Source organism: Perca flavescens, chromosome 18, assembly GCF_004354835.1.
Source record: "Perca flavescens isolate YP-PL-M2 chromosome 18, PFLA_1.0, whole genome shotgun sequence".
In the NCBI taxonomy this organism is placed as follows: Eukaryota; Metazoa; Chordata; class Actinopteri; order Perciformes; family Percidae; genus Perca; species Perca flavescens.
In genome coordinates, this window is record NC_041348.1 from 12,308,465 (window position 1) to 12,332,285 (window position 23,821).

A 23,821-nucleotide genomic window follows, 5' to 3' on the forward strand; every position below is an offset into this window, starting at 1 on the left:
ATATGTCGAAAAAAGTCATAGTATAATATGTTGAAAAAAGTCATAAAAAAGTTATAGTATGTCAAAAAGTCATAGGATAGTATGTCGAAAAAAGTCTTAAAAAAGTCATAGTATAGTATGATGAAAAAAAGTCATAGCATAGTATGTCGAAAAAAGTCACAAGTCATAGTATGTCGAAAAAAGTCATAGAAAAGGCATAGTATAGTATGACGAAAAAGTCATACAAAAGGCATAGTATAGTATGTCGAAAAAAGTCGCAAAAAAGTCATAATATAGTATGTTGAAAAAGTCATAAAAAAGGCATAGTATAGTAGAGACGCTGACATCCATGCTGCCATCATGGCTAAAAAACTAAAAACACTTATCTTTAGCCTTTAAATTGACTCCATGCAGTTGTTTGATGTGTTATAGAGACCATAAGACCATAGTGCATATCATTTACACACACTGAAATCCAATAAAAAAATTCCTCTGCAACCATCTGAGTTGCTACTGATTGGTCCTCCTCACATTCTGCCTGACGTGTTTATTTTCTTCTTTTACCTTCCTCATCTCATTGATATGCCGCTGCCAGTCTTTCCGAGGGTGTGTGTGTGTGTGTGTGTGTGTGGTGTGTGTGTACATGATGTTTTGTGTTAGGTCCCATAAACACAGAACACTCATTTCTCTCTGCTCGGCGCCTGAGGCAGAATAATAACAAGATGCTCTCAAAGGAAAAACCTCTCTCTCTTTTTCCCCACAGAAACTCTCACCATCGCTCCCTGCCGCTCTCCCGTGGACCCACAGTAAGCAGCGGGTTTTGAGTGCTTGGAAAAGTACCAGGCAGGTATAACTTGTTCTCATTTGGCAAGACTCAAAAGGACTGCTGGGGAGGTTCAACATCTCGCCGCCACTTTGCTTCCGCTCTTACCCCCCTGGCCTTCGATGTAGAAAACAAGCCGTTTCTGCTCAAACAACATTGAGATAAAGTAAAGAGTGCACGTAATACACATACACATTCAAATTCCGGGACAAACCTTGCCATTTTTGGAGACTCGCAATGAACTTTGTCTGGTTTCACAGCTCTGAGGTTAGGAAACGCAGGCAACAATCCACAAGTGACCACATTCTACATAAAACATGAATAAAAGGGAAGGGAGAGGTAAAAAGAAAAGAAAAAAATAAGACTGAAAAACAAGGTTTTTAACACGGCAGAGGTGATAGAAGTACAGCTGTGCCTGTGGGCCAACACGGGCTGACGCAGCCTCTCACACTCTGGAAAAATAAAAGCTTAGTCACCGCATCTGGGACCCCCTCGGGCTGGGGTTAAGGACAGCAAACAAGTGAAGACACACACACACACACACACACACAAGGACATTTTTGGCTGCTGTCTAAACACACACCTTGTTGTTCCCTCACATTCTTTCCTATCTGATTCCTACATCAACACGGCAGATATCTGATTCTTTAAAACCAGAACACACACACACACACACCCCTAAATTATACCAATACTGTACAGATCTAGATAAGACAGTTCTCTCTGATAAAGACTCCCAAACAGTAGTCGTCATCCCAAAGACGCGGCGTTACAGCGGCACGGAAATGTGCGGTCAGTGACAGGCGGAGGAGGAACAATAAACAAGGAATACATAAGACATTCTCCTTTGAAAGATGGAGGATGAGGTGCTGGGTATCGTCTCCAGCTTCCTGCGTCCCACCAGAGAGCACGAGGGAAAAGGAGGAAATAGGACAAAGAAGCTTTAGTTCTTGCTGCCAGAAGCTTAGATAAGATTACAACAAGGTAATTGGAGCAGCAATGTCCTTTTATGTGGTGTGAGGAGAATAAGAGCAGCCTTTGAAATGACGGGCCAAAAACAGCAGAGGGACCGAAAGAGGATGATGTACTTTAATTAAGTATGATGAAAACATGCGAGGGGGTGTCCAATGTCCAATTAGGTGTCCATTAGAGTGCGGATCGGGCCGCATTTTTCTGTCCGAGCCCGGCCCGCGTCCGACAGAGCAGTAACCGAGCCCGACCCGAGCCCGACAGGCATTAAGATATTTATGTCCGAGCTCGACACAGTTAAAATCTCGTTTTCTCATACTAAAGACACGTACGTTTGTAGGAAGGCATTTGGAAACGTTCATAATACGCTTTTTTAAAATGTTAAATGCCTTATCGCGCTGATGTGACCGAGCCTGACCCGAACCCGAACATCATTTCTAAATATCTGCCCGAACCCGGCCCAGCCCGTCGGGTACCGCCGGGTCCCGACAGGCTCGGTTCGGGTATCCAACCTCTAGTGTCTATGGAAACACTCCATGTTCTCCACCTCTCTCGCTCCGTCACCTTCCCCTCATCCTCCTCCACCTCCACCTCCATTATGGCGCTCTCAACTGATGTGATTCGTTATTTGCGCGAGTAGTCCTGCCGTCAATGGAGACCTGTCCGTCAACAGGGGGCTGAATGCTGGAGGGAGCTGGGTGGAGTACGGCGTGTGTTTTTCCATGTGGATGTGTGATAGCAAGTGACTTTTTAAATGTGTTTTCAAAGGCTCACCTTACCCAAATTGTGAAAAAGGTTTTCTCAAGAACCTCAAAGGGTTTCTAACCACGCAGATAGTTTTAAAACTTTTTCTCAATTAGCTTCTTACTCTGAGTGACGGGGTGTTCATGAACACACTTTTCTGGCAAATGCAGGTTTGGTCATATATTTGTTTTTCTCTGTGATCCTTTCACCGGTTTGAAGTGGGCAGGGCTTCATTTAAAAAAATAAAAAAACAGTGATGTAATAATGTACTTCCATGACATCACCAATTTAGCAACATTTGGATTTAGTTGGTGAGTTGTTTGGTTACTGTGAATCTAATCTGATCAAACCAAGCCCACACAGTCCTGATGAAGCAGATACAGATTTTGAGGGTTACATTACACCTACACTTTGACTGTTGCTTAGTAAGTCAGGAATATTGAATGTTAGAGAAATATTTTGTTCTCTGGAGCTTTAATATCTGTGTCCACTATGATATAATGGAGATAAATAAATTGAACAAATTGAAATGGTGTCCTGATGGCTAGAAGAGAGATAGAAAGTAAAGGTTATTTTTAAGGGATCCTCACGGGAACAAGGATGTTATGGCAGTCCATCTAATAGTTTTTGAGATATGTGGTGGACTGACAAACCACCATTTATTTCTCTTAAGCCATGTAGCTGGCATGGCCAAAAAACAACAACAGGTTCTCTCATCAAATAAGAAAATAAAGTCCATTAGTCATCCATGTGTTAGGGACGCTATTTCTTATTAAAGATCGACATCTGCCATGTTATGGTAAGATGACATTTAGAAGACTTTCTCTTTGAATTAGTTTTTAAATGAAGACATTAATACTGTGGGATATTCGGCTCTCTGAAATGTATCTTGTATTTAAAAGTACATATTTGAAAAATATGAGAAAATGGCCTCACACCACACTGCCATACTATGAAAAGTTAGGCTGAATCCCAGAGGCTTATGGATTTTCCAGAAAACTCATTTTTCAATGCATGTTTCACCTCCACTGCGGTGGCAGAAATCTCAGAGATGTTTCAAAACCTCGGCATTATGTTTATTTGGGTGAACTGACCTTTTAAAGAAAAGCATTGAGACCTCATAAATAGTTTACTGAATGTGAGAGGGCTTAATTACGCTCCCATGTTTCAGTAAATATACTGCTCAGCAGAAAGACATACTGAAGACAAAGGAGGATATAGTTGAAGGTGCGGAGACATCTCAATAGAAATGTTGAAGGGACTATTTTTGGCACAAGGAATATTATTTTTCACTCCGCAAGAGATAGGAAGTCAGTCCTGATAAGTGTTTGTGAAACCCATTTGCAGTTCATGCAGGAGATGGTCCAAGCAGAGGGAACACACACACACACACACACACACACACACACACACACACACACACGGTCCCAGAAAGCACGCACAGCTGTATTTGTGTCAGTCGATAAGACAGTGCTGGGAGACGGTGAGAGACGGAGGGGGGAGACAGTGAGACAGAGAGAAGGGGATTGAGAGAGAGAGAGAGAGAGATGAAAAGAGAGATTAGAGAGGGAAAGCGATGGAGGGAGGCAGAGGGTTGATCGAGAAGCGCTCCCTACCGGCTCACTAAAATCAACGCCGGCCCAATTTCACAGGAAGCACTAAACCTGTCCATTATCTCCCGGCTCGTTGGCTGTCAGACGCAGGCTCATCTACACCCTGACAGATGATGGTCTGTCTGTCAGCATCTGTCCTACACACATACACACACACACACCACACCCACACACACACACCCACACACACCCACACACGGAGTAACCTCCCGGCCCGTTACATAATTCATGCGCTGTGTACCTGTGCCCCCGGGGGATGTATAGTTGATATGAGGTGAGGGGTGGCTGTGTGTGTCTGCATCTCTGTGCGTGTGCATGTGTGTTTCTCACCAGACTTTTCTCTCATTCCTCCTCTGCCAGCTGCTCTCCCAGCCCTTTAATACCACTCAGCCCCAAACACTCACGTTACATAATCATAATTTCGCTCACAGTAGTCTCGCTCTGAAAAGGCACTAATAAATATAGTATCTGGGCTTCAGCGCTAAGGGAAGTGCCTCCGCGCCGGTGCTTTAATGACACAAGAACAACGTCTTGTCAGGAAACATTTGAATTCAAATACATTTTTGACCCTGTGTTTCTCTCTGATGCCCCGCTGCTCCGAGTGTTGCCTGCAGCAACAGTACGCCACCATTTGAGATATTAATTACGTTTTTTTTAAGGCAGCATTTGGACAGCTCTTTGTCCTGAGAATCCAAAATTTGCCAGCATCTTAAATGGGATAATCCAGCATGAAATATAGAATTTTTATTTGTATGGAAAATTAATTAAAACGAACATAAACATACTTTTTTGGCTTTGAAAATATTAAATTCTGCTGCACCTTTAAAAGGAATAGTTTGACATTTTCGGAAATACACGTATCCACTTTCTGGCGGAGAGATAGTTAAGGAGATGGGTAACACTTTCATAACTACTGTTAAATATAAAGCTGCTGCCAGTAGCTTAGCTTAGCATTAGGACTGGAAACAGGGAAACAGCTAGCCTGGCTCTGTCCAAAGGATACAAAATACTGTTCGGCGACCAGCACCTCTAAAGCTCAGTATTTAAAGGTCCTATGACATGGTGCATTTTGGATGCTTTTATATAGGCCTCAGTGGTCCCCTAATGCTATATCTGAAGTCTCTTTCCCAAAATTATAGGCTAGGGGAACTCATAAATGTTAAAAAAACTTAAAGTGAAATTTTCATGCCATTGGACATTTAACATGTTATATTTCTTTGTTTAATCAGTAGAAAAACCGAAGTGTAAAAATGACAATATTCCATTATACTGGCCATTTGCTGGATTATATCTTGGCTGCGACCAGCAACTTCCTGGAGTCTCCACTGGATGCCTGGAACTGATCCTAGCCAAGGAATAGTCTGGGAACATAACCCCCCTGTACATTTCTCTGGTTTTTGTACGGATTAAACAAACAAGATATAACATGTTAGTAAGTATGCTTTATAGTTGCTGGTAGGTGGATTTTATTACCTTTGGACAGAGTCAGACTATCTATTTTCCCCAGCTTTCAGCTTTTAAGCTAAGCTCTTTTGGCTCTAGTTTCATATTTAACCAACTGACATAAGAGGTATCTTTTTATCTAACTCTTCACAAGAAAGCAAATAGGCATATTTCCAAAAATGTCAAAATGCAAGGAGTGTTATGGGTTGAATTTAAACTTCACAACTGTGTTCATGTGTGTAATAGTGTTGTCAAGGCCCACGCGTTAAACGGAAAGACTCGCAGGGTATGCAACACTGCAACAATCATCAATGTGCGGCCGCTTTCAAGGATATATCTTTGTGAAAAAAACCTGCCTGTGGATAACATCTTTGCACTGGGAACACAGCTGTCTACAGCGTTTTTTAAGTTACGCAGAGTTGTACACTGGGTTTTTCCTGCTACCTTTAACTTATGACACTTGATTAAAGTGTTTCTTCTGGTGCTGCGTCATTCACAGGTCCCAGGTGGCTCTAACTGGAATGTGACTGCAGGTTTGTGCGGTGAATAAAGAGTTTTGGCCAATAACATGTCAGAAGCCACCTATCATTTCAGCTATGGTCTTCTCGTTATAATGATGAATGGAAAAGGTCACACTGACCACTGAATTTTCTGTTGCCATGGATGTGGGTCAACATTTTCACTGAAATAAACTAATCCCGAAGACTAAAATCACATTTTTTTCCTCCGCTTACATTTTAAAATAAAAAGGTAGTTTTATGTCTGAGAGGAACTATTGCACATGCAAATCAAGAAGTTGGCTTTCACCTTCACCTGAGCACACAGGAGATATTGATATAAAACTCCTTTATAAAAAATTGACCAACGTGTCACGATGAGATGTCCAGGTACACTTAAGGGTACGAAGTGCAACATGAAGGGAACAGATTCAGGCTCATAAGGTCATCTACTGTATGACAATATGTTGCCATCAAATGGCAGTCAGGAGCTTAGTCAAGCACATGATATGGAAGGCATTCAAGAGGGTAGAGTTGTGAGAACACTGTTGCTAGGCAACCGGGCAACCATAATGGAGGCCCAAAGGCTCTCTAACGAGATAGCACGATGTCAATGACCACAAAGGACAAACGATTCTATTCAAGGAACGCATGCATATAAATGGGTACGGTAATGTTGCAATATGTGCCTTTTGCAGTTTTGGTGTTACATTACTGATAAAAAGCGTGAATATTAATATGCATGGTTTTATTAAGCTGGTGAGTGGTTAATCTCTTTCAAATGGGAAATGCAAAGGCATAATGAGGAAAGAAAAACCACACATTTGGGAATATCAACCTGGTAAACACTGGTTTAAAAAGGAAACAGTGCTATCATTGTACAAAAGGTGATGGTAACAATGACAACACGTACCCCGAGGACATGGCATCTCTACACTGTGTCGAAGCTTGTGTGTGGAAGGATGTGCGTGTAAAACCACATTTTAATGACAAAGACTGTGGGTGTTGTCACCTGTCTTACCTATCATGGGTGATTCGATGAAGCTCCAGGTGTCGCTCTGCGGTACATAGGACTGGAGGACCCCCGCCGAGCGTCCGGCCTCGTTCACACCTCCGAACACGAAGACCTTCCCCCCGCACACCGTGGCTGCCGCCGAATGGACCGGCTTAGGAAGAGGAGAAACTGTCTCCCACTGGTTGGTGATGGTGTCGTACCTGGAGTGATAAAAAAAAAAAAAAATGGATTTCTAGATTATAGTAATTTCAACCTTGGATGAATTTGAATTATAAACCAAAGCAAAATAAATCAAGAGAAAAATCTGGTCAAGGTGCAAACTTTCCATTTCCATTAAACTCTAATGATTCATACCAGTAGTATAAAGATAAAGTTCCCACTGCTCTGAAATCGCTGTGAATTGCTCGTTTTGGCTGCAGGGCTGACAGATATAATTAGCAGAATGCCTACACCACCAGGGAAGATGAAAAAGACCAACTATTACGTACAATGACAGCAATTAAAGCAATTACACAAAGCAACATATGTTGAGAGTTACAAGCCATTAGTCTCTAGAGTTGGGCTGTGTGTCAGCGCTGAGCTTTGGACTTTTCTCACTGAGCCCTCTTTGGCACAGCCTAGAACTCAGCCGACCCAAACCGGCACAAACAGATCAAAGGGTCTGACACAATGGGCTGCATGACAACAAGACACTGGCTTATGCGACTGTGCCCTTGTCAAAGGTTGGGCGTGCGTTTATACTGTATGTATATTTCTGAAATTTGCATTTGTGTTTGGTGTGCGTGCTGCATGTGTTTAGACACGTGTTTGTGTGTGTTTTTTTTTTTTTTTCCCGTGGCTCCATTAGCGTAGCGTGTTAGCAGTGTAAACCCGTGTCCATTGGCCACTGATCAAAGCAGCCCCACCGACAGCCTTCCAGCTGGAGAAGGCCTCATTAAAGTGACGCAAACAGGTCCAGGATCTGCGATTAAAACACATCTATTCAGACTAAAGCAAGCCCTCTTAATCAAGGTTGTCTCTGTACTATACAAGAAAAGAAAGCCTTTCAAGCTCTAGCCAATCTCCCCCAGGACAACAAACCTTACACATCAAACATTAACGACTCGAAAAATTAGACTCCCATACTGTCACTTAAAGGCAAATTATGTGTGAATTTGTTTTACTGGTGTCAATGACCTTTCATTGGGTGTTTTGCCTAATTTTAGCGAGCACACAGGTGTCTACTTTCTCGTCTGACGTACCTGTCAAAGACGTACAGGTGTGCCTTGAGATATTTTTCAGTCTATGGATGCTTTACTGCTGCACCTGGCATTAGGAGCCAGGCTGGAAGCTCGGTTTGCATCCACCTTCCTGTGAGAAGGCTGTTAGATAAAGTGCCAGAGGAGACGAGTGAATAAGCCTTTGGGAAAATTGTCTTTGGGGGTCTGATAATGTTCTTGGCAACACCTGCTGAGGGGATGAGTTTAAATCGACTGGCAGCCTGAGAAAGTGGTGACACAGAAGACACTTTGGGAGAGGTGGACTCGAAAGGCTACAGAGCCAATTAGGACTGTTTAAACAAGGACACACACACACACACACACACACACACACACCCCATCAGGTTGAGTGCTGCTGAGATTGAAGGACTAACATGTATCTCATTCTCTGGCAGATGTAATTACCCCTCGGACCACATCGGGGGAGGTTCATAAATTTAAGGGTCAGACGCTGCCGAGTGAAGCTGATTACGGGATAGACAAAAGGTCACCAGGACTACTGCAAGCAGCTGGTGGAAAAAGATAAAGAAAAAGAAAAAAAAGGAAGCACTGAATTATTCACATCTTTACTATTAAAGAAATTCGGAGAGATGTAATATCTTGCCGCTTTCATCCTCAAATTTGGTTTTAGAGCTTAATCTTTTTTTCAAGAACCGCATGTATTTGTTTACCTTGCATGGCAGCTGGATTCTCGCTATCTCACAAGATGTCGAACCGAGACTCGCAGGATCCCATATCACACGAAAACCCATCTCGTCAGGCTTCAAGTAATGCGTTTGTGTGCTAACGGCAGTGGACCGAGCCAATCAGCTAATCTTCCTGCAGGACTTTGTGGGTGTAGTTCAGATGATCAGATTCCAAAACTTGGATTTCTAAATTATTTTTTTCCAACACTTTAAAGCAGTGAGAAAAGCAGCGACTAAACACAAATACACAAGACTGCGGATCAAGAAAATAGGTTTTCAAGGGCCATTATTGTAAACATGGCACAGCTATTACGCGTCGTCATAAGAGTCAGGAGTTGTGATAAGAGGAACATGTGAAGGTCAGAAGAAACTCAGTGTCTCAGACAGTCTCAGAGGTCACGAATCTGATTGAATTCATTACACGTGTGATTCACCATCAAGCATTTAATATGAACCGTGACATTAGACTGACACTGAAATGATTCTCAGCGTGGGTGTATATGGTTTGATTATATCTCCGAGGCAGAGGAGAAGGAGGAAGGAGAGAGACAGAAACAAAACACACACACACTGCGTTCATTATAAAAACAAAGGCTATATCTCTCCCCTTAACTCTGAGGCTCTCCGTCAGACAGAAAAAGCAGACAGAGCTTTTTCATTGTCACTAAGACGCTGTTGGAGTTTATCCATCAACATGTTGCACAGCATCGATCGCTTTTTTTCTAAAGTGTTTATACACAAAGACTGATCACTGCATGGAGCCACGTAATCGGCTGTAGCTCCTGACAGGGCTTGTTTCATCACGCTGGTACAATCGTCTCCAAAATGTGGCTGCGGGGTTACAACAGAACAAACAATGCAGGATTGTGTTCCTTTATGTATTGAGAGAGAGAGAGACGGACAGAAAAAGAGAGACGGATAGAAAGGGTAGACAGAGATTATGAATGAAAGAAAGAGGCCAGGCTTTCAACTAGATTTGCCTCCGAGTATGTTCTCTGGATTTAATCTGGATAAAGAAAAACAAGTTAATTCTCGCAGCACGCACTGCGACTGACAAATCAGAGTTACAATTCAATGTCAGCCAGGTGTATAAGCAACCCACGCAGTGCGATTGTGTTGGTAAAAGAGTAACCAGCTAACATTTCTCTGGCATTTGCTCTCCACTGACCCAGCTGGATAAGAACCATAATGTTTGAGAACACCAGGCAAAGTTGGATAGTTGCCACTGAAATACAGTCACACCTGTCATGTTTATTCATGTTGACAGCAGATGCTCCCACCTCCTTGTATGCTCTGCATAGTGCACATGAAAAATTAGATCCAACTTTAATATGCCAGTCTGCAACCAACAATAGGGAGGGAGCGTAACTCCACATTTTGTGTTATCATTTGGTGGCTGGTTTAGTATGCCCCGGCAAGACTTATTACGAGATCAAATAGGTGTATGAATAGAACACAATTTCTTACATATCTACTCAGGTTCTACTTCATGTATCTATTTTGTATTTCAGATTAGATTCAAACATTTTACTAAACACCTTTAAAGGGGGAGTGGTTCATTTTTTTTTAAATTGTCACCAAATCCCACCTAAACCAACAAAGTGTTTCATCTCTGAATACTTTGCAACTTCCCCACTCTGTCTTGTGCACTCAGCCACAAGCCGTTTCATTCAAACTGAAGACATGAATATATGGATTCATTTAATTTATTTTTTCTTAAATAGCTGGGCACTGCAGTTTTTTTTAGCAAACATTAATCAAACAGGAGAAAAAATTGCATTTGTTGGAAACTATTTTTGGTGGCAGATTACACATGCTGTATCTAGTCAATGTTTACTGCAGCAAAACGGTGAATGTGGGGTTCAATCAAAATAAACTACAGTGCCCATGTTTATTGTAATCAATAGTGGCCAACAGTTGGCTTTGACGACACAGGCAATACTTGTTAATAAGATCAAATAATTGTTGGTTTAGGTCTTTTCATGATTTTTGTTGACAAAACATAAAATATGGCCAGCCTTATCCTTATGAGCTATCATAGGTCTGGTTCTATATATTCTATATTTCCAACCTGCTAACTCCGTATGAGCCTCATTGTAGGTCTCTGTTTCAGTAGTTTGCAGTTGAAACAAAAAAAACAGAGACTGGGCCTTGCTATAAGGGCCAATGGATTCTGGGATAAGGAGATTGGCTGAGCTAGCTCTTTATCTCCATTTCAAAATACATAATTTTAGATGTTTTATACTGCATCTCAACAGAAAGTTGTTCCAAAATCCATTTCTGTCCTCTTCAAAAAAAAGATAACTGGAACATGCGTCAGTACGTGGGCTTCACCGGCTAAGACAATGTCACTCAGTGATGACATCATCACAGATGAGCTGAGAAAACGTGGAGCATTAGCAGATATTGCCCCGCGGGCCCTCACTTTGTAACGTTAACTAGGAAACGTACATCTGAATCAGAGAGCATAAAAATTAATGGATTCAGTAAAGTGCTGTTATGCATTCCATTGGATTTGCTTGGTGGCATTACACGTTTAAAAGCCGTGTGTGTGTGTGTGTGTGTGTGTGTGTGTCATCTATTTTTTTCCTCTGTTCATGGAGCAGCTGCGATGGAGTAGCATCAAGATTCAATAGAAAAGAGGATAAAAATCATGAATCAGTAAGTGTGTATATTGGGGCTGTCAAACAATAAAAAAAAATGTTAGCGTAATTAATCGCTGAATTTCTGTAGTTAATGTTTTATCACATGATTAAAATTCTATTAATTTGCATTTCAGAACTGTTTTTAAGTACATATTAACAATGGAAAGCAATTATTACCAGTGCATTTCGATTGGTAATCAAATGAATGTAAAGAAAGTTACTTTATGAACTTGACTTTAAGATTTGTTTATTATTTATTTACTGTAAACAAAAGAAGAAAAAAGAAAAAAAGAAAGGTACTGAACAGTCAGGAACGTGTTTATTGTTAAAGCCATGGTCAATATTAAAGATTTAATAATAATGTAATAACTATAACAATAACTTATTTCACCAGTAAATTGCTGTTGAACGACAAAAACAACCACCAGATGGGAAAAGGGTATATTTTACAATAACTGTGAATGCACCACGACGCTACCTGTTTTAAGCGAACGCACTGTCTGTGTTGTTTAATTCCGACAACGGCAGCTGCTGCGCTGCAGAGCAGACTGTTAGGTCCCGCTGTTGGAATCCTCTACAGTGAAATACAGTCACACTTTACACTGTTTAACGTTAGCTGTCAGCATGTTAACCGTGTTTAATCCAGCTGCTAGCTAAAGGTAGGCTAATGTTACCTGCTGTCAGGTGTAGTGTAAAGTCAGGCACCGGAATTTTCGTTCTTTTTCGGTCTCGTTACTACCGTGTAGGTCGGCAGGTTTTGGTACCCAACCCTACTTACCAGAGTCAATATAGTATGCAGTAACTTCTAAATAATTTTGATTACTCACTGACGTCCAGTGATCACCGGTTGATGACAGCGTTTGCACTTTGGTTTCAATAACAGATTGGCGAGTAGCACTCTCCAAAATAGTGCTTTGCCTGAGCCCACTAGCATCAACCTGAGTCACGTTAACTGGACTATGCTTAGCTCGTAGGTGTTAGCTCAAGCTTGACGTGCTTTGGCGATATTTTAATTCGGCTTTACACAATGTGCTTATGGCTTTCAACTTGTCTACTGAGCCGTCCGGGAGTTTTGGAAAATAAAAAGCATCATTCAGATTGCGTTGCTGCTGCATTTCTCCATCATGCCTGCAGCCTGCAGCAGTAGGATGTGTTACGAGGAAGTATGGCAGCTTGATGATAAGTAAAGGTTCTGCAAAGGGTCAAAATAGTAGCCTGTTAGGCAAGACGAGAAGCCGAGTGACGTGAAAATAAATTAATAAATGGTGGCATGCGATTAATGTGATTAAAAAAAATTAATGCGTTATGCTCGGCCTTTAATCGCAACGCGATTAACGCGTTAATGCTGACAGCCCTAGTGTATATATGTGATGCATAAAGAGTTAAACCCATAGGTTTGGCAAATTTACAAAGTGTTGACCAATGCCTGCATCTTGAAGCTGACCACATGCCCTCTATCTTCCGGCCATGACCTTCATAGCACATAGACTAGCTGTGTCTCTTACCACAACGCACAAATGATGCAATCTAACCATGGAGAATGCGCCCGAGGCATCACAGCCAATTCACTAATGTGGTTACCTGCAGGTGAGTGTGGATGATGAGCCACGTTTCTCCATACCTCGCTGTCTCTCTCTTTCACACGCAATCACACACATACGATAAACTATAATAGATGGGCTGTCAGTCTCTGAGATACTGACACGTATCCATTTTCCCTGAGATCCAAATTACACAGCATACACCTAAGAGTGAGAAACCAGAGTGGGGAGTAAGAAAGAGGAAAGAAAAAAAAAAACCTGCCTCGCTCAGATAACAAAACCACTCAGGCTATATACACCACAACACTGACAAAAAGATCCATTAAGTGGCAGAAGAGTGCATCACGCTGCATTTAAAACCAAACTGGAATGCCATGCAAACACGTACTGCTAACAATAGCTACAGTATCCATACACCAGCAATTCAAATCCTAGATATTCAAACAGCTCGTAATGGAAGATACAGGAAAGACACAACAAAATCCGCATTCACTACGCTTATACCGCACAGGTCCACAACAACACCATGTAACCTTTAAAAACTGAGTGCGTGCACTGGAATGCAATGGAAGTTGGTTGGAGAAAAAAAAACGCAGAGGAAAGCTGATGCTCTAGATTCTGGAGCAGAATCAGAACAGCAACTTGTGCCCTTAAGTTACAATTTCATATTAATCCTTGCAACACCCCAGCTATCTATCTCACTCGCATGAACGCTATTTCTCCGTCTCTCCTGCATTCTCTTCCTGCTGCCCACACACACCCTCAGATGCACGTGCACACTACAACACGAATCGCTAAAGCTGTCTTAGTCATGTGGGTACATTTGCCTTGTTTGCATAAGAAACCATGTCCATTTGCAACCAAATCAAAGTGTCACATTTGGTTTGGATCACAGCAAAACTAGTTGAAATTTTTACTGCACTGCATCTGTTGATTGTTTTTTTCCCACGCTAGCTGTGTGGCTCGAGGGATGGCAATGTCAGTTGGTCAGTTTATCGGTAGATCGGTCCACCACTTTGGTCCAGACTGAAATATCATATTGGATAAAATGCCATGAAATCTGGTACAGCCAATCGTGTCCCTCTCAGGATGTAGTGTAATGCGTTTGGTAATCCCTTAACCTTTCATCATCTAACACATTACATTACATTACATGTCATTTAGCTGACGCTTTTATCCAAAGCGACTTACAATTGCTATATATGTCAGAGGTCGCACACCTCTAGAGCAACTATGGGTTAAGTGTCTTGCTCAGGGACACATTGGTTGATGTATTGCAGTGGAAATCTAACACGGGTCTCCCACACCAAATGTATGGGTTATATCCACTGCGCCATCACCACCCTCATCAGGTCAAAATAGTACTTTGTCCAATACTTTGATTTATAAACAAAGACCTGCAAAACTGACATCCCCTCAGCGTCAGCTGTACTTAATGTTTAGGGCTTATTCACAAATGTAAGTATGCTAACATGCTAGACTAAGATGGTGAACATAGTAAACATGCTAATTTTCAATATTATTGTGAAAATGTTAGCATGCTAATGTTCGCATTTAGCTCATCGCTATGTCTCAGTGCTGTTAGCATGTCTGTAGACTTTGTCTTGTTACATGTGTTCTTCTGGTTTATTTATTATTATTTATTTATTAGCTTACTTACTCTTTCCTCTGTTGAATTCAAAGATGAATCATATGAGGCTTTACTCACTAAAGGGATTTGTGCATTCAGTAACTAAATAATCAGGGATTATAAAGACAACTGTCTTATTTCACAGTTAACCCCAATGTTTGCAAGCTCCCTCATCTGGTGTTGAGTATTAAACCAGAAGACCTCAACATACAAAGATATTTGCATGCATCCCCATGCTCGACAGTCGTTTGATATGGTTCCTAAACTGCCATTGGAACAGGCCCAGGAAGAGAGGGAGAGCACGTATATGTGAGTGCATCAATCTCTTATAGCCCTCTGTTTCCTGTCAGAAGCAGTGAACTGAGAGGTTGTGATTTGGCTTGAGGAAAACAGGGCTTCTGTGTGAATCAGCTCCTGCCTGGAGGGCATTCAAAACTATTTGCACCAAAATAAAGGCATAATTTGCTTACATTAAAAATGTTCCTGTTTGCCAAGACCGCTCATTAGCAGCAAGGCAGGGGGGAAATTCGACAGCATGACATATAAACTACTCTATAGAGTCCTGGTAAAGCAAAACATATGCAGTTGAAATTGTCTGCTGAACTTTCATTTTAAATCAAATTGAGCTGCGCATTTGTACGGTGCAGGTGGGCTGTTTTGACAAAGGAAGCTGCTGATATGGACTGTGGATGTTCATTTGAAATCATTCAACTGTGACTTCCTGCTTCTTTGCACATTTGCTACTGTAGTATGTCATCCAAAATGCTTCACTCACAACTGTGCAATATCAGTGTGTCAATGAGGATGACACAAGGAAAGGGGTAAAGAAGGAAAATGTGGGGGAAGGGGGGAGGGTAAAGAGGAAGATGAAAAAAAACAGAAAAGGAGAGCAGTGTTAATATTTTTTGCATTAATTTGAATGTCTATCAAGTCAGACAATAGATAGAGGCACATAAAGCGAACAGGAGAGAGAACATCCATTTTGGAGAGGAGGAGAAGGAGGAGGAGTAGTGGGAGTGGGTGCAAGAGGACGGTTCACACCGCAAGTCTTAATGCCTGATTCTGATTTTTTGCTCAGATCCGATTTTTTGTTTGGCTGTTCACATTACCTTTTAAAATGTGGCCTATATCAGACTCCAGTGTGAACTGTTTGCGGTATCAAACTGACCCGCATGCACAAACGAACAATAACAATGACATCAGATGCAGCAGCTGTTGCACTAAAGTTAGGGAGGTTAGTTAGGGAAAGAAGCATTTTCACTTTTATTTCAAAATGTCTGTGTAATGGCAGCCATAACATTAATGAGCAGGTGCTGAGGAGGAGAAGAATGAAGAGAAAGAGAGCCAAATGGGATATTTTGGCCTATGGCTACAAATTCACTACAGAGGTAGGTGGGTGTGTGTGTGTGTGTGTGTGTGTGTGTGTCTGGACGACCGATTTGCACACGTCAGGACGCTACAGGCCTCCACCAGAGTTTCCTCTGGCTTCGCCTTGCCCACCCTACCATCTTTCGGGTCCTATCGCACGCGCTCACGCTCCACCTCCCCCACGGTGCAGGCGAGACGGGCCGGTGGTGCGCCCGACCCCGAGGGACCGGGATCCCACCTCAGCCGCCCCGCGCCGGCCCTCACTCTACGGGGCGATCCTCTGACTTGCGCGCGTCCTTGGGGTCCGTGTTTCAAGACGGGTCGGGTGGGTTGCCGACATCGCCGCAGACCCCAGACGCCTTTTTATGTGAGCCGATCCCCGCCCTGGCGAAGCGGTTGGGGTGCACTGAGGACAGTCCGCCCCGGTTGACAGCCGTACCGGGAGCATAGGGCCCCGCCCCTCGCCGCGGGGAGAGAGGGCGCAGCGAGGGTTATTGAGGTAAAAGTCACATCAAATCCGCCTTGGCTGTTCACACTGCGGCCGCATTGAAAAAAGAAATCTGATCTGGGTCTGATTCAGGATCACATATGGAAGTGGTCTGAATCTGATCTGAAAAAAATCAGATCTGGGCTGGATTTGAGTGTTCACAATTGTTCGGATTTGGGCCACTTTTGCCTGCAGTCTGAACATGTCAGAGCACATCACAGAAACTGTGAGGCCGATGCCCACACCTCCACCCAGCTGTCTGTTGGGCGCGTCCACTTGCACATACTGTACACATGTCTCCAAACCACCTACGTCACTCATTTTCTCAGACTTGCACACGTTTGGTTGCATTTTGCCAGCCCTTGGACACATGCACACACATGGTGTAGCACACAACTGCTGTCAATCCACGGTGGGTGTAGGGATAGAAGTGAACCCATCGCATACCCTTCAGTCTACTGAGGCCCCTGTTGGACGAAAAATCTGTATCTATTCATCAACAAAGCTGTCCTGATTTGATTGAATATCTGTATTTTAATGTCCTGTACTCAAACCCCACTGTAGCTGCACTGGGATCACCTCTTAGAGTCTGAAGCTATCTGGGTTTTGTTCCTTTTTATTTTTCTTAATAGTAAGACAATGTAATGCAATGTGATGATTTGTGGTTGCTCAGAGACATGCATAATGCATAATTATGGCCTTTAGTGCATGAATGTATAAAGGGGCTAACAGTAAATGGGTACATTGTAGGTTAACAGTGATAATGGAGAAGTACTACTGGAGATCCTTTTATGATCTCAGTGTTTAATCTAATATGCAATTTGACTGTTGTACTGATGTTTTTGATGGTCAAAAACACACACACAAACTCACCTTTTGCTATGCTCCATTTCTCAAACGACAGCGGTACGCAAATTGTCAGAGATGAAAACAAAAACAGCAGCTTTGTGACAACTAATTTAAACTCGTTTGTATGCACCTCTGTTCCCTGCGTTGATTTTCTCTGCATGTGACAGCTGCGTGTACCTGTGTTCTCTCTCCCCGGGTTGCTAATCAATGTCTGATGGTGAAATCTAACGGAGTTCTAACTTGCAGAGGAAGGGCTCAGCGCTGCTCAAAAAATTTAAACGTTTGGGTACGTGCAGTCCTATACGTAGGAAGCACGTCAATTTGCCGACATGCTTGCAGCTTTACTTGGGGAACTGTAGTTTTTCAGTGTTTGTACACATACAATTGGGTATCTGGAGTGCCTAACAACCCACAAACTGTGAAATTAGACAACCCAGTCATATGTTTTTCATGGGGTGCCATGATCAGAAAACATGGGACTCAAAACGCCATTCAGATTTGTTTCCCCTTCTTATGTCACATGGAGGCTCATTAGAATATACCACCCCCCATATCGACCTACGGCTTAAGAACTGCCTTTGGTGCGCCATATTTTTCTCGAAAGCCAATCAGAGCAGACTGGGCTTCTCGAGTGGGGTGCTTAAAGACACAGGCGCTAAAACGGAGCAGGACAAGTATATTCAGACGGAAAAATAATGTGTGCTTTTTTACTTTAAAGCATGTAAATATGTTCTAGTAGAAACCCAAAATACAAGTATGAACCTGAAAATTAACATATGTCTTCTTCAAGAAATGGCATGAATGTTTAGTGCTGTACTCTCCTTTTTATTATATTATGTTTTAGAGTTAGTTGTAGTGGTATGCATGAGTTTAGAGTAAGTAAGAAATATCAGATTATCATAACCCAAAATGTTATTCTAGTTACACCCTCTTATTGTGAAATGTAATTCTTCCAGGTTTATATTGTTATTATAAAGCAGAGTCAAATATTACCAAGCTAGCGTTACGTTTTGTCAGGCTTGTTGTTAGTTTACTGGGTGCAAACTAGTTCTTAGTAGTAGACACTTATATTATGACTAGGCTACATTTGAACATTTAAAGAGCTGGTCTCTGGACATGTTTGGCTTGTGACCCCTTAACAAAAATTATTTATGCATTCATTAACTCCCTAATCGCTCTCATTCCACTCCCAGAGCCTTTTTCCTTGTTATTTCCTCATGGTACACACACCTGACAGATTGTGTATGACGACATCTGGGGATCTGATGGAGTCTTGCTCTCCGTATGGACGGCCTCGGAGTATGTTTGTTTGACAGACTCAAGTCAAGGTCAGCCAAAAGACACAGGCACACACACGCGCACACACACACACACAGACACAACACACTCAGCTGCGATCGCTGTAGGAGAACACACACAACTCATTAACTCTGATGGATTGCAGCACATTTCAGGCTAATAACACAGACATACGTGTACACACCATGCATAAATGCCCACTGCCACACACAAACACCAGACTATGGCAGACTCGCATATGAACACAGATGGACACGGACCTGTCACCTCTGTGTCACCTTCAGCTAATCCTTGCGAGACAGAGCGCAATCCAGCCACTGGCCACACAAATTATCCCATAATCCCACACAACCTGTGCTTGCAAATGTGCTGAACAACACTTGTGTAAACTTAAAAAGGCACCTTGAAAGACTATTAGGGAGAGAAGTAAGGGAGCCATGATAATAGTGTGTGCTCTTTAGTGTCTGTGTGTGTGTGTGTGTGTGTGTGTGTGTGTGTGTGCGCGCAGACGCAGATTTAATTGGATGGGAACGTCACATAGGACAGGGGACATGAGTGCTGCCGGTGGCGTAGGTCGTACACCAATTACTGCTCGGCACTCTTCAAAACTAGACAGAAGATGGAAGACTCAGACCCCACTTCATTAACAAAGTAAGCCTCTGTGTTGTTAGCAGCCATGTAGGGCAGCACGGTGGGGTGGTGGGTGGTGGTTAAAATTAAGATTGACACCCAAATTGCTGGGGAGATAGTGGCTGCAGCCAAAGCATGAGGCTGACTGCAGTTTTTTTTGTGTGTGTGCGTGTTTTAGGAAGCTACAAACTGGGTCATGTTACGGTTGTCTGTTGCAAAAAATGGTGTTAGTATGTAAACAGTGACACTAAAACTAAAAGAAGCAACAGTTTCACTCACACAGGAAGTTGTATATATACAGTGGGGGAAATAAGTATTTGACCCCTTGCGGATTTTGCAGGTTTGCCCACTTACAAAGAATGCAAAAATCTACAATTTTAATCATATGTACATTCTAACAGTGAAAGACAGAATCCCAAAGAAAATTCCAGAAAATCACATCATATGAATTTATTAAAATTGATAACCATCTGATGAGGAAAAACAAGTATTTGACCCCCTGGACAAACAGCAAGTATTCTGGCTCCTACAAGCCAGTTAGTCTTTCTTTAAGACACAGTCCCAATCCGAACCAATTATCTACATCAAATATACCTGCCTCACCTCGTTACCTGTATAAAAGACACCTGTGAACACCCAAACAACCAGCATCCAACATCACTACCATGGGCAAGACCAAAGAGCTTTCTACGGACATCAGGGACAAGATTGTTGATCTGCACAAGGCTGGGATGGGCTACAAGAGAATCGGAAAGCAACTTGAGAGAAAAGATAAACTGTCGGTGCAGTTATCAGGAAATGGAAGAAGCACCACACCACCGCCAACCTCCCTCGGTCTGGGCCTCCACACAAGATCTTGCCTCGTGGGGTGTCCCTGATCATGCGAACGGTGAGGAATCATCCCAAAACCACAAGGGGGGAACTGATGAATCAACTGAAGGCAGCTGGGACCACAGTTACAAAAGAAACGGTTGGTAACACACTACGCCGTCATGGATTGAAATCCTGCAGCGCACGCAAGGTCCCCCTGCTCAAGAAGAAACATGTACAGGCCCGCATGAAGTTCGCCATTCACCACCTGGACGACTCAGAAGAGGCCTGGAAGAAGGTGATGTGGTCAGATGAGACCAAAATAGAACTTTTGGCCTCAACTCAACTCGTCGTGTTTGGAGGGCAAAGAACACCGAGTACAACCCAAAGAACACCATCCCCACCGTCAAGCATGGTGGTGGCAACATCATGCTTTGGGGGGTGCTTTTCAGCCAAGGGGACGGGACAACTCCATCGTATTGAGGGGAGGATGGACGGGGCCATGTATCGTGGAATTCTGGACCGACATCTCCTTCCCTCAGTGAGAGAGCTGAAGATGGGTCGAGGATGGGTGTTTCAGCACGACAACGACCCTAAGCACACCACCAAAGCAACAAAAGAGTGGCTGAAGAAGAAGCACATCAAGGTTCTGGAGTGGCCTAGCCAGTCTCCAGACCTGAATCTGATTGAAAATCTTTGGAGGGAGCTTAAAATTGAGTTGCCAGGCGACAACCTCGGAACCTGAATGATTTGGAGGCTGTCTGCAGGGAGGAGTGGGCCAACATCCCTGCCGAAATGTGCACAAACTTTGTCACCAACTATAAAAACCGTTTGACATCTGTGCTGGCCAATAATGGCTTTTCTACAAAATATTAACATGTTGTTTGTCCAGGGGGTCAAATACTTGTTTTTCCTCATCAGATGGTTATCAATTTTAATAAATTCATATGATGTGATTTTCTGGATTTTTCTTTGGGATTCTGTCTTTCACTGTTAGAATGTACATATGATTAAAATTGTAGATTTTTGCATTCTTTGTAAGTGGGCAAACCTGCAAAATCAGCAAGGGGTCAAATACTTATTTCCCCCACTGTATACTGTATGCATGTGCACATGTACAATCTATTAATATGTATTCAAAAAAAGGAGAGAGAAATAACAAGAAAACGGAAAAACAAACAATAATGGAAGGCGGAGTGTAAATCAAATACATGACAATGAATAAAAAAAAAAAAAGGGAAAATAAGCAGTTTCATCAATAAATAAATGGGAAAATATTAGAAGAGAGAGGGTCTTTTGCAAGATGGGTTCCTATTGTCTTCCCTGAATGGGGCCCTTTAATAAATGATTCCCATTTTTGCCTTTTAGAATAAATGAAATTATTTACTGGCACGCATGCACGCACGCACACACGCACAAACACACAAACTCTATATATACAACTAACCCTCCCACCTCCAGTGTCAATCCCTCCCTGGGTGCAGTATCTGGATATTGTGATAGTTTGCCAGGGCTATGCTTTCTAAAGGTCAGTTGTTGCTTCCTCCTGTGGGTGGGGAGGAGGCGAAATGACTGCCAACCGTCTCGGCGGCATCTGGCATATCCTAACCATTGATAATTAGCCAGAGACACACTGCTGCAACCTGACTGACTGCACGAACAACTGGGTGGCAGGCTGATACATAACTTATTTTTGTATGTGTGTGTACCTGTGTTTTGGACAGAGAGGGATGGAAGGTGGAAGCGAGAGAAAGAGGATAGAAAAAGGCACAGAAAGAAGGCGAGAGAAAAATGACTTGCCTGTTGGTAAAGGCTGGAAATTGTCCGAAGTGCCAGCCCATCGTTTATCAACAAGGCGGAAGCACATACAGGTTGTGCTACTCATTACCTGCAGCCTCTCTCTGCCTTTCCCTAATACCATCCTCGGGCACACCTGCCACTGCTCACCAATGTTTCTCTATAAATGTCATGCACACACTCTCACACTCTCTCACACTCTCTCTCTCTCTCTCACTCACTCACACACACACACACACACACACAAGCTCTTTGCATAATCTACCTACAACGACCTCAGTGCACCATTAGAAGAACTACAATAAAGACGAGACACTGTCTTTTCTCGAGCATGTCAGACAGATTCCACATCACCGGCCTCGGAGGCCCCAAATACACCTATCATCTCCTGCCCACCTAATCAGCGCTGTGAAGAGATGGAGGGAGCAATGGGACTGGAGAGGTTGGATATTGTGGTTAAAAAAGGAAACCAGGGGGGAGGATAGAGGGAGGCATGGAGAGAGAGAAATACGAGAGAGACGTGATGATCTGCCTGATTTGGGCCCACTCTCTCTCAGCCCTGGAGCCTCAAAATCACAGAGACACAGTAGCTTCTCCATGGAGCTGGGAAATGACGCAAAATTGTCTCTCTGTATACACAGTACATATAATCACACATTCATGAAGGCCTGTGTAGTATGTGAGACACGCGTCAACATTTAAAGTCTTAAAAACACAGACGTACATAGGTAGAATAACTTTTGAATGAACTACTCATGCGTAGCGTGATCGTTTATATTTTTGCAGACCACTTTGAAACACATGTTGCACAGTGGTAGAACGGTAGCTTTAAAGATCAATAAGTTTTGTGATCACAGAATCTTGAAACGAGCTGAAGTTTCAACTATACTGAACATCAAATCTGCATTATTCTCTGTCATCGTTATGGTATCATATTTAGGGCTGCAGCTACCAATTATGTTCATTATCCATTTATCTGTGGATACTTTTTTCAATTAATTCAGTAGTTGTTTAGACTATAAAAACCAGTCAGAAAAAAGGTCCAAAAATGGCCATCAATATTCCCCAGAGTGTATGGTGAAGTACCTGCAAAAAACACTGAGAAAAGCAACTAATGCTCAGATTTCAGAAGCTGGAAGGAAATTCATAGGACATGACAAATTATTGCCGATTCAGTCAATCAACAAAATTATGAATTGAGTGATAATGTCAGCATTAGTGCTACAGCAATTAAGTGCCAAAGAGCAGATTCATTAAAAATTTCTACACTGCATTATCTCATAAGTGTAATGTCACTTTGAAAAAAATGAATGCAGCCGTAATGCTTGCTACGATGGAACGGATGTGGTGGAATAAAGGGAAACCAATGGATGCCTGGTTGTGAAGATATATTCAAATTTCCAAAACTAAAACGGTTAGCCGTTATGTAAACCAAACAGAATTTGTAGTGAATGATTTAACGCGCAAAGGAAAAGAGCGAGCAGGTCAGAGAGAGACACGGAGACAGAGACGTGAGAAGTGAAAATCAACTCTGACATTTCAGAAGGGAGAGGGGTACCATCGAGGGGTAATGAGGGTGAGTGGGAGTGCGAGTGCGGGGGAGGGAGGGTGCTGACTGGGGTAGGGTTGGAGGGTGAACTGGTGCCTTGACAGCGCAGTAGGGACCAGCGCTGTGAAGTTGGTTAATCCTGAGGAGCAGGGGATTAGCTCAGCAGGGGGAGAAGCGCCTCTGCAGGG

The 23,821-nt window shown here is 42.7% G+C and overlaps 1 protein-coding gene across 3 annotated transcripts in view; it reads right to left on the bottom strand.

The window, feature by feature from the left end:
• Nucleotides 1–23,821, bottom strand: part of klhl29 (kelch like family member 29) — a 232,935-nt gene that overhangs the window by 27,067 nt on the left and 182,047 nt on the right. For all 3 annotated transcript variants that reach the window (XM_028605863.1, XM_028605865.1, XM_028605864.1), the window contains one exon: nt 7,090–7,283. In XM_028605863.1, the coding sequence (XP_028461664.1) occupies nt 7,090–7,283 (194 nt within the window). The remainder of the gene's footprint in view (nt 1–7,089; nt 7,284–23,821) is intronic.